The sequence below is a fragment of the Crotalus tigris genome, unplaced genomic scaffold (genome assembly GCF_016545835.1).
Source record: "Crotalus tigris isolate CLP2741 ecotype Arizona unplaced genomic scaffold, ASM1654583v1 scf7180000024342.5246164, whole genome shotgun sequence".
NCBI classification, from domain to species: Eukaryota; Metazoa; Chordata; class Lepidosauria; order Squamata; family Viperidae; genus Crotalus; species Crotalus tigris.
The window spans coordinates 4,733,755-4,746,406 of NW_024100512.1; the positions used below are offsets into that span (position 1 = coordinate 4,733,755).

At 39.3% G+C, this 12,652-nt stretch overlaps 1 protein-coding gene across 2 annotated transcripts in view; it reads left to right on the top strand.

Annotated features, from left to right (window-relative positions):
• Positions 1-12,652, top strand: part of ARIH2 (ariadne RBR E3 ubiquitin protein ligase 2) — a 41,289-nt gene that overhangs the window by 13,584 nt on the left and 15,053 nt on the right. For both annotated transcript variants that reach the window (XM_039326597.1, XM_039326598.1), the window contains exons 3-4: positions 9,936-10,003; positions 12,069-12,132. In XM_039326597.1, coding sequence (XP_039182531.1) covers positions 9,936-10,003; positions 12,069-12,132 — 132 coding nt within the window. The remainder of the gene's footprint in view (positions 1-9,935; positions 10,004-12,068; positions 12,133-12,652) is intronic.

A 12,652-nucleotide genomic window follows, 5' to 3' on the forward strand; every position in this document is an offset into this window, starting at 1 on the left:
CTCTTTTTATTTAACATACCTAATGTATTTTTAGTAGATTTGCTATTTGAAATTAAAAAGTTCTTATTGCTTCCCTTAATGTTTTCATCTGCACCCTTAAAAGTATTATTGACCGCATACTTTATCTATCAGGGTTTGTGCTTCTTTTAGTTCTTTTCATTTTTTCATTGTATTCCATTGTTTGAAAAAATCATCTTAAATTGTGCAACTTCATGGATACTACTAGAAAGCCACTCTGACTTTTTTCTGGACTTGATTGATCCTTCTATATTATGTGATAAATTCTAAATGCAATTATTGCTTTAGATAATCTGTAGGCACTATAAAGAGATCTGGATTTCTTGTTTTCTGTTTTTCTTTTTTTAACCAGTCTCCTAATTTTTTAGGTGTTTTCCCCAAGGTAAACACATTTAACTGTGTGGGTCCCAGCTGTCAGCTTCTGAATTTCATATGTTTTAAATCAGGGGTCTTCAAACTTGGCTCTTTTATGACTTGTGGACTTCAGCTCCCAGAATTCTTCAGCCTGCTGAGGAATTCTGGGAGTTGAAGTCCACAAGTTATAAAAGGGCCAAGTTTGAAGACTCCCATTTTAAATATTACAACATTACAGATACTTTCCTGTTCTACAATGCTTACATCTCAGTCTAGATTATGGTCATCTCTTTGGTTGTCTGCCCTCTGGATGACTCCAGGACTGACTAGCTATTTTGTGGAAAAATAAGTGGCCAGTTTTAATAATAATGTGGCACACTTTTTACAGAGCATCAGAGAAAATGCTCAAGAGAAAGTAGGTCATACATCAAGACAATGACACAAATTAAATGGTTAAAGCAAAGGAAAATTAAGGTTATACAATGGCCAAGTCAACATCCTGACCTTAATTCTTCAGACACGTTGTGCAAGGACTTGAAGCCTGCAATTCATACAAGGAAACCCACCAACATTTTCCTTATATGTATTGTAGTAAAAACAGACACAAACAGTTTACTTTTTTTCCCTGTAGTCTTTTTCAGTTTTGGGGGTTTTAACTTCTGTCATCCAATAAACATGTCCCTATTTTCCTGTTTTTTATGTTTTTAAATTATTGTTAGTGATTGTCTAATTAGATAACAGTTTTTTTAGCATTTTGAAATTTTTACTTTAAGGGCAAGCCTTTATTCTCGTGGTTTTTGTGTATTAGATAATGTTTCTGATCTCTTGAGAAAGTGTTTTGTCTATTGCAGATATGTCAATCACAATGTCATGTGACGTTGCACAACGTATTGGGATGGTTTTGCCATTGCCGGCAATGGGGTGGGCGCGGCTTCTGGATGACGCGTCTGGCCCGTGGGCCAGCAGTTTGACACCCCTGGTCTATTGGCTTCCTTTTTACTTAGGACTTCCTAGCCTCAATATCGTCTTTCCTGATCTATAGTATTTATTATCACAAAGTTTCTATTACTGTGATCTTTTAGTTATTTGGGAATGATGTCACCCTTTTAACCTCTTTTAAAAACCATCTTCATATTTTCCCCCTTGTTTAGTTCCCCTCACTTCAAATATTAGGTGTTCATTTCATTGAAAATTTTCAGATACTACAAGTTTAAGTTGCTTCTTTTATGATGCACTGTAATTGCTGTAATCTTTAAAAACAGCTTTGGAATTGAGCACAAAAAGCAATACATAAATACTGATTAAGTAGCTAGAAAAAGAGCAGCATAGATTCTCTATTTTGTAATTTAGCTTAGTGGACCCTTACTGCATTTGTTATGCATCAGGCCTGTGGGAAAAAATGGAAATACCAGCTTTTGAGATGAAGGTAATCATCCAATCATCATTTACTGCTATCCAGCTGTAAATCAAGATTATGCCAGTTCTTAGCGTTTTTTATTAATCAAGTTTGCAATCCTCTGCATAATGATAGATGGTCTGGACTACCCAGGCCCGTGGTGGCGAACCTATGGCACGCGTGCCACAGTTGGCACGCAGAGCCCTCTCTCTGGGCACGTGCGCTGTTGCCCCAGTCCTAGCCCTTCAGCTGGGTTTTATAAACCCTTTTTGCTTTAGGCCTCAGCCGCCGTGCAAAAAAAAAAAAAGTTCAACTTTTTTCAATCAATTTCAACTTCTTGTGGGAAAAAAAGATCTCGCAAAATTGGAATTGATTGATTGAACCTTTTAGTCCCACCCAGTCCGCCGTTACCACCGCAGCCACGCCCACCCAATGGGCCATGCCCACCCAATGAGCCACACTTACCCAATGGGCCACACCCATCCGGCACCCAACAATACATAAGTGGATTTTGGGTTGTAGTTTGGTCTCTAAAAGGTTCGCCATCACTGACCCAGGCCATCTGTAAGTATTCTGTGATACATATCATTTTGTATGGATTCAGTAGTACAGATAGTCCTTAACTTACAACCTTTTGTTTAATGGCTGTTCTAAGTTACAATGGCATTGGAAAAATTACTAGTCCTTGCACTCACGACTATCACAGAATCCCCATGTTTACATGATCAAAATTCAGGCACTTGGTAACTGGCATGTATTTATTATGCTTGCATCATCCCCGGATCCTGCATTTGCCATTTGCATCCCTAATGAAGGAAGCCAGATTCACTTAACAATCATATGATTCACTTAACGGCTGCAGCAAAAAAAGGTCATAACATCAGGTACAACTCCCTTAACAACATGGATGTTCCTGTTCCAATTGTAATCATAAGTCAAGGTTTATCTGTATCTTCAGATGCTAAATAACTTATTGTACGAGGGCAATTCGGAAATAAACCTCCGTTTGTTTATCAATGACAGACACAGACACAGAACTTTTATTATTCACATTAGAAAACTACAATATTGCATTACTTTTTGACATAATCACCATTCAAGTTGAGGCACTTGTCATAACGTCTTACATGCTTTGAAATTCCTTAGTAGTAGTCGCTCTGTGCCAAATCTGGGCTAAGGGGAGGGGATCAAAAACATCCCAACGGAACTGCTTCAAAAGTTCTTGGGTGCATCTAGCAGTGTGTGGGCAAGCATTATCGTGAACCAACGCCACACTGGAAGTGGTGCCATAGAAAATCCTGCCAAATGTGAAGATGCCAAAGGAGTACTGCTAGTGAAGTGCACAGAGCGTTGGTTCGACCATCAATTCAAAAGTCTACTGTGAAATGTTACGAAAACTCAGATGAGCCATTCCTAACAAGCATCGGGGCATGCCGACTTCCGGTATAGTGTTGGTTCACGATAATGCTCACCCGCACACCGCTAGACGCACCCAAGAACTCTTGAGTGTCTGTTATTGATAACCAAACAGAAGTTTATTTCCGAATTGCCCTCGTATAATAAATACATATTTGCCTGTCAAGTCATTTGTATTAATAATAATAATAATAATAATAATAATAATAATAATAATAATAATAATAATAATAATAATAATAACCCCCAGTGAGGCACTACCTTGACGTGGTTGTGGGGCTTGTGTACTCTGAGGAAGATGAGAGCTATGCCAGAGGTTCAACCATACTGGACAGGTCTCATCAGAGGAGTCAGACACAGAGTGTCTCTCCCATAAAAAATATGGTGAGACGTAAATTTCAGAATGCCATACCGGCTCGGACGTCGCCCGGGTTAACAAGGTCCGCACTAGATATTGGAGTTCCTGGATATCTGGTGAAAAATGGGTTACAGGACTCAGGACTGTTGGCTGAGCAACCAGGGCCAGCAGCTGCAGAACTACTGGAAGAAAAGGTGTTTACCCGTCGCAGATACACAGTGATGGAAAACAAAGAAATAATGATCTGTTACTACAGATCAAGTCCAACAAGACGAGGATATCTAAAACGAATGCACCAATTCTGGAAAGAACAACATCCAGAATCAGAAATAACAGAACAGAGACTAGCAGATCAACGCCGATTTATAACACGAAATAAAGTATTTACAGAAACAGAATTGGACGAACTGCAAAGGTTTACCCAGGGCAAAGAAATCAAAGCCTTACAAGAAGTAATTCAGAATGTAGAGGCAAACCAGGGGGAGTTGGCAGTGAAAGAATCCAGTAGAGATATACAACTGTTCTCATTTGGAAACCAGGCACCTCTTCCTCAGGAAGAACAAAACCCTCTAACTAAAGAAATAAAAGAATTGAAACAAAGAATAATTGAGCATCTAGAACAGCACAAAAACAACAGAATAAGGCTGCCTGCATTGAAGCTTGTTCCAAAGAAACAGCTAGCACAAGCATTAAAAGATGCAAATACTGCAATAGCAAGTATAAGCACCAATTCACTGCAAGAAACAAACCAATTAATGTACAGCACAGCTGCAGTTATAACAGAATACCTGGGATGTAAAATCAACAAAAAAGAAAAACAAACAAACAGTGCACCAGAAAAATGGAAGGTTAGACTAGAAAATAAGATCAGCAAGTTAAGATCACATGCAAGCAAGCTAGAACAGATGAAAGAAAAGAAGCTGAAGAACAAGAAGACCAAAGAATACCTAATCAAGAAATACCACTTAGAAACAAGGAAGATCAAGGAAGCACTGGAAATAATAAAGCAACAAATAACAGCTATAGCCAGGAAAATCAGTAGATATGAAGCTCGAATTGCAAACTATAGGCAGAACCTCCAATTTCAATCCAATCAGAAACGTTTCTACCAATCCATCAATGGAGAAACTGCAAGGAATCAGTCAGTACCTGACAAGGAAGAAACAGTGCAATTCTGGAAGCAGATATGGGATAACCCAAAGAAATACAACAAGGATGCAGCTTGGTTAAAAGAAGTGGATGCAAATAAAACAGAAGTTGAAATGAAAGAACTAGTAATAACAACAAAAATGGTAGAAAAAAGAGCAAAGAAAATCAAAAATTGGTCAGCACCAGGTGAAGATGAACTGCATGGGTTTTGGTTGAAACATCTAACTGTTATACACCCACTCATTGCCAAGCAATTCAACAATATACTACAAGGAGGAGAAATTGAAAAGTGGCTAACAACTGGGAAAACCTACCTAATAATGAAAAATCCAGCAAAAGGGGCAACACCAGGTAACTACAGGCCAATTACCTGCTTACCAACAACTTTCAAATTACTAACTGGTGTGGTAGCTGATGCAGTACAACAGCATCTAGTTGAAAACAATCTCTTTCCACCTGAGCAGAAAGGAAACCGCCCCAATAGCAGAGGAACAAAAGATCAACTCCTAATAGACAAAATGATCTTGGAAAACTGCAAGAGAAGGAAGACCAACCTGAATGTGGCATGGATTGACTACAAAAAGGCATTTGACTCTCTGCCACATGATTGGATAATCAAGTGCCTAGAAATAACAGGAGTAAGTAGAAACATCAGAAAATTTGTGCAAAGATCGATGGCACAATGGAAGACACAGTTGCAGATCAATGGTGAAAAGCTGGGAGAGGTTAATATCAAGAGAGGAATATTTCAAGGAGATTCATTATCACCATTACTATTTGTTATTGCACTGTTTCCTCTGTCAACAATACTAATAACTCAGGACATGGTTATCAAACATCAAAAACATCTGCTAGACTATCCCACCTCCTTTATATGGATGATCTGAAGCTGTATGGAAAAACATCATCTGAAATAGAATCGCTGCTCAACACTGTCCGTATATATAGCCAAGATATTGTAATGGAGTTTGGCTTGGACAAATGTGCCACACTTACTATCAAACAAGGAAAAATAGTGAAAACTGAAGGAATCAAGATGCCCCACGAAAATAACATTAAGAGTCTGGATGAGGAAGAGTACTACAAATACTTGGGTATCCTTCAAGCTGACAACATCAAGCACACTGAAGTCAAGAAAAAGATTAGAGGTGAATACATCAAGAGAGTGAAGAAGATCTTAAAATCCAAACTCAATGGAGGAAATACCATAAAGGCAATCAACACCTGGGCAATCCCAGTCATTAGGTACACAGCTGGAATAGTGGACTGGACTCAAGCAGAACTAAAAGCAATGGATAGGCAGACCAGAAAAATAATGACAATGAATCATGCCCTTCATCCACGCAGTGACATTGATAGACTTTATCTACCAAGGCAAATAGGTGGGCGTGGAATGCTACAAGTACATCAGATGGTTGAAGAAGAAAAAATGGCTTTGGAAGAATATCTGAAGAACAATGATGAAGATGCACTGAAATTAGTATATCAGGAAGGCTTACTAACTACTGGAGAGACCAAACTGGCCTACAAGAAAGACCAAATGAAGAACAGAATAGAGGCATGGGAAGACAAAGCACTACATGGCCAATACATGAAAAAAATAGCTGGGAAAGCAGATAATAATAAAACCTGGCAATGGCTAAGAGCAGGAAAATTGAAGAAAGAGACCGAGGGACTAATTCTGGCTGCACAAGACCAAGCCTTAAGGACAAATGCATACAAAGTCAAAATTGAGAAGACAGCAACAGACAGTAAGTGCCGCCTATGCAAAGAAGCTGAAGAAACAGTGGACCACTTGGTAAGCTGTTGCAAGAAGATTGCACAGACTGATTACAAGCAGCGGCATGACAAAGTAGCAACAATGGTGCATTGGAAGATCTGCAAAAAATATCATTTGCCTGTAAGCAAAAACTGGTGGGATCATAAAATAGAGAAAGTCATAGAAAATGATAAAATTAAACTGCTCTGGGACTTCAGAATTCAAACAGACAAGCACCTGCAACATAACACCCCAGACTTAACAATTGTCGATAAGAAAGACAAAAAAGTCTGGATAGTGGACGTGGCAGTGCCTGGAGATAGCAGAATAGAAGAGAAAGAACTGGAGAAGATAACAAAATACAAAGACCTACAAATAGAAATAGAAAGACTGTGGCAAAAGCAAGCAAGGGTAGTACCAATAGTCATAGGCTCCTTGGGTGCAATCCCAAAACAACTGGAGCACCACTTGAACACCATTGGCATTGACAAATTTGCTATTAGTCAATTGCAAAAGGCGGCCTTATTAGGAACTGCTTCCATCCTGCGACGATACTGTAATACCATCAAACATCCACATCTGCCTATCCCAGGTCCTGGGTAAGGACTCGATAGGTAGACAAAATGCCAAATCCAGTCTGAACATCTGGCTGACTGTGCGATGATCGATAATAATAATAATAGTAGTAGTAGTTTGGAAGGGACCTTGGAGGTCATCTAGTCCAACCCCCTGCTCGGGGCAGGAAACCCTACACCATTTCGGACAAATGGCTGTCCAGTCTCTTCTTAAAAACTTCCAGTGTTGGAGCATTTACTGCTTCTGGAGGCAGCTGTTCCACTGATTAATTGTTCTCACTGTCAGGAAGTTTCTCCTTAGTTCTAGGTTGCTTCTCTCCTTGATTAGTTTCCACCCGTTGCTTCTTGTCCTGCCTTCAGGTGCTTTGGAAAATAGCTTAATTCCCTCTTCTTTATGGCAGCCCCTGAGATATTGGAATACTGCTATCATGTCCCCCCTTGTCCTTCTCTTCGTTAAACTAGACATACCCAATTCTCGCAACCGTTCCTTATATGTTTTAGCCTCCAGTCCCCTAATCATCTTTGTTGCTCTTCTCTGTACTCTTTCTAGAGTCTCAGCATCTTTTTTACATCTTTTTTACAATAATAAGCATCATTATTTATTAGGGTAGTTACTTAACAGAGGCAACCTTAATTTCTGGTTATAATATGAAATACATGAATTGCTTCAGTTTGCATTCTTCTGCCTGCATAATTTTTCTGAAGCTTTTCTGGAAGCTTTTTTAAAATTCAGAATAGTGTGGGGTAACGGAGACGCCTCAGTAGTAGTCCTCAGTAGTAGTAGAGTTACAGGACTGCCTGGCACTCATTAGACTTTCCACTGCAGCTCAGAGGACAAGACACTTGTTTGAAAGTCATTTTTGGGGGTGACAAATGCTGTGCTTTCATGGTATTTGGGTTCCAAGATCTTGAATATACTAAACACCTTTTCAATTTCACCTTACGGGTATGATTTGATAGTGTGTTTTTTGAATTCTGATATTAATCATAAAACATAATTTCTGATATTGTCCCCTTAATTCAGCTGCTTAAATACAATTTCCCTAGCTTTTGAAAAACAAATTATTAGCCATTCCCTAAGAGTTGACCAAGTTACTACACAGCTAATAGTTCTTCTAGTGATCAGGTACAGTAATTCTGTACTCAGTTCTTTTCCTAGTTCTTCTAATTCTGGTCTATTGTATCTTAAGTGTTAAGTCATGTCATTTTTGCAAATTTTGCATCTTGTGGACAGTTATTTTGCATTTTGTATTTATCACAGATGTTTGCATTAACTCTATACCACAGTAATAAGTACTCAGAATACAATTAAAGTGAAAGAGATGACATAGTGAGGAATAATGAAAAAAGTTACACAGTGCTAGATATTGCCCATTTGTGAAGGAGCCATGATGGCATATGTGCTAGATATATTTGCTCTTATTGGGAACAGATTGGAGTTGCTTAACAGTACAAAATCCATGATTTCCAGTTTGACATGCACTGAGCCATAAACCATGATTTACAAAGCACAAATAAAAGGATCCCATACTGTGTTAAGCCAAGCAAAACTATACTGCTTACTGTGAATGCTGTCCATGAACAGCTGGACTGTGTTGCAGTTTGACTGAGATAGGAATCTCCTCTGGTGAATCTTCTCTCCCAGTTATTAATAGATAAAAGGTTCAAAGCACAAGACAGCACAAATGTTATTCAGTGGAACTTCCATCCTTCTTTATTGTTTTTCCAGCTGCATAGGTCTGAAAAGAACTGAAGTCCAAATATACTGTATATGGTGAGCCACCTGCCACTTATCTCTAAAGCAGTGGTTCTCAACCTGTGGGTCGGGACCCCATTTGGGGTCGAACGACCATTTCACGGGGGTTGCCAAACAATGCAGTCCGCCATCTTTTTCCCCTTTTCCTTGGCTGTGCTACTCCCTTTTATTCTATTGGCTTTTGAAAGCCAATAGAATAGACTCTCTTGAATAGAGTCTAATTCTATTGGCTTTCAAAAGCCAATAGGAATTGTCCAGGCTGTCTCTGCCCTGCTGAGCCCGCCAAAAGTCCCATTCTGCAAACTGTGCTGCACCAGTTGAGTAGTCCTCAACTTACGACCGGTTGAGTAGTCCTCGACTTACGATCAGTTGGGGGTCGCGGCATTAAAAAGATTGAGAACCACTGCTCTAAAGTAAATCCTAAATAGGAAAAAAAAAGAACAATATTCATATTCCCTATAACTTTACAGAAGGCAGACTTTGGGCTTCCTTTTAGTGCTAAAATTTTAAAATTAGAATGAACAATGTGCACTCTTGGATGTCAGTTAAGTTTTATTACGATATCAAATTGAAAAGCATAGTGCCGTGATGGCAAACCTATGGCACACGTGCCAGAGGTGGCACTCAGCTCTTTCTGTGGGCACGCGTGCTATTGCCCCAGCCCCAGCTCCCCCTGCGGACCCCTCCTCACCAGCAGCCCCCCTGGAAAGTCGCCCCTGGGCGCAGCCCGCGCAAAGCAGCACAGTCAAGAATATGGCAGCCAGGCAGCAGGGACAAGACTCCGCCTTCGTGCCCTGACATACACAGATGATGATGCTGAGTGCGGGTGGAGGGAGTGGCTGCCATGGCACTACAGGGTCGCCTGGGCAATCTGCGGCGGGCCTTGGAGGCGATGGGTAGCCCTGCGAGTGGGCGGGGGTGGACAGGGGCAGGAGGTGGAACAGGCGGGCGGGTCAGGGTGATTTGTGCACACTCGGTCTCTAAAAGGTTCGCCATCACTGGCATAGTGCATAAAAGGAAAACAATAAACAGGAAGGGATCCTCAACATTTTCTCAAATTGTGAAACATAAATGTAGTTGCAGGCCATGCGTGTTTTGTAATTCTACTATTCATAAATTCATTTTTTCTTTCTCTCTCTCTCCCCTTCTCTTAGGTATCTCATGCAGTAGCTAAACTTGTATTAGTTAGCTTCCATTGGCAAATCTCAGAAATTTTGGAAAGGTAAGCATATGACCTTAGATATGTGCAATCACCTTTGATGCTTTACAATGAAAGCAGGCACAAATATTGTTTCTCTTATTAGACTCTTGTAAAAATTTGTTTAAAAAACCCACCATATGTTTGGATCAGAACCAAGATATAATACCTCTCTCTGTTCGTTCTCCTAAGTTTATGGACTTGCTTGTAAGGCTGCCTTAGTCCAGGGGTAGGCAACCTTGGCTCTTTTATGACTCGTGGACTTCAACTCCCAGAATTCCTGAGCCAGCATGGCTCAGCTTGGAAACCTCTCCCTTTCCCCTCAGCATGGCTGGCTCAAGAATTCTGGGAGTTGAAGTCCACGAGTCATAAAAGAGACAAGGTTGCCTACCCCTGGACTAGTGAAATCTATAACGTGGATTATTCCCAGAAATGAAATGAGTGAGAAAAATGACAAAGACTTATTGCCTTTTGTTTAGGATTTTGAAAAATGAATTCAATTTATGTCTAGGTAGTCCTCACTGACCACAATTGGGACTTGGAATTTTGTCATTGTGATGTCATAAAGTGAAATGTGACCATGCCAACTTAGGGCATCAGTTCCAGCTGTGGCCATGAGGCGAATCATCACAGGGAGTCAAGTACAACATGACTGCAAATTGCAACTTCCTGCCAATTTCCCCATTGACTTTGCTTGTTGGAAGCTGGCTGTGAAAGTTGCAGATGGCAGTCATGTGACTGCAAGACACTTGTGACCTTTGTAAATGCATGCTGGTTGCCAAACACCCAAATTGTAATCAGGTGATTGCAGGTATACTGCGACAATTACAACTTTGAGGACCACTGTTTGTCAGCACTGTTGTAACTTTGAACGGTCGTTGCATGGGTGGACAGTAAGCAAGGACTATCTCTACTGTCTTTATAGCTAAAGGGCATTAAAGTCGTCTGACCCTGTATGGTGGGTGAATATAACATCACTGGCTATACCTTCCACCATCCTGAGGTTTTGATGTGAAGCTCTTTCTTCATCAGCCATCGGAACTGGGTAGCAAATCACACAGTTACATTTTGTGACAAGCTGGGTTTGAGAATAGTATTGGATTCACTAAGATTGGAATTGGAAACTGACCCCTGAAAAATACTTAAAACTGGCATAAACTCAAAAAATGTGCCTGTGTATACATATCTCTCCCTGACTGACAACTCTTCTGTAACAGAACTGTTGTTTTTGCTATGTCCCCATCTTCTGCTACTTCTGTACCCATTTTCGGAGTGTAGCCCTACAACACGGAATATGATCTCAGCTGAAAACAAGATTACCGCCTTTGTTGTACAGCATTTTGCTTGATACCGGTAATTCTTCACTATCTCTTAAAATACCTTTACTTTGGAACTCGTGTTTAAGATTACTTCCAACTTCATGTGATTCTTCAGCTGATCTCATTTTTGGAAATGTCCAATCCATGGATTGGTGACCTTTTTTTAAATTGATGTAATATGTGCTGGTGGCACTACCTTAGAAGAAAAGCCAGAAATTGCAGTTGAGTGCAGAGGCCACAATTCTGTCCTGTGCTTCAGATGAAAGTGACACTCTCCTGCTCTATTTGCACTAGTTTTCCATAGGTTTCCAAGTTAAATTCAAGACATACATTTCCATATAGTTGAGAGCCACTTATTTGAATGAACGATTGCCCCTATATGGTATATTCCAAAAGCTACAATTTGGAATTTTGGAATTTCTTTCTCCATAGTTCAACTTGCTTCTCTCACTAAATTTAACAGTAACCGGGAAATGTATTTGTTCAGCTGAAACTTTCCTCCATATTAGTTTTATAATGTTTATCAACTGCATTTTATATCAGTGTCTTTATTTTTATGGGTGTTTTTTTAAATTTACTAATATAATTGTTTATGATGGTGCTTATTTTGCATTCGATTTTATTATTAATATTTTTGTCAACCTTCATGAGCTGGCTTTGTCAGGAAAAGTTGATTATTGATTGATTTAAGATTATGACCTGATGAATTCATTAATTTCACAGGTATGGCCCTATGTCTGTCTAAAGGTTTTTTTTTTTCTGACTCTCAGGAACACATCTAATTCAGTTCAATTACTAGTGGAAGCAAGGGTTCAGCCTGCCTCATTCAAACACGTGAGTAACTCAATTTTCTAAGGTGCTTGGTATTAAAATCTTAAATTTTTGTAAGCCGAGAATCACTCTGGTTAGTGAGGTAGGCAGCACATATATTTACTAAATAAATAAATATTTTGAATACGTGTAATTCAAAGATGATAAGTAGTTATTTTTTATTCCAAATAAGATTGATTACAATGCTGCTTTCTTCTCAAAGCATTTTTGTATTTCCATTGTATTCTAAATAGAATTGTGCAATTTAAAAAAATGTTGTGAAAGTTTTTGAAATAGGAAAACAAAATTGTCATAGTAATAATATACAGTATTGCAAAGTAATAGTGATTCATTTTATTAAATGGAGATCTTGCTTGTTATGGCTGGAACTATTGCTTTTGATAGAGATGTGAATTTGTGTAGGTGTCACTGTTGATTGTAAATCATCTCCTTACAATTGTATCTATTATATACTGTATATAGGTCATCCTTGTTTAATGACCACTCATTCAGCAACCGTTCAAACTTACGATGGTGCAGAATG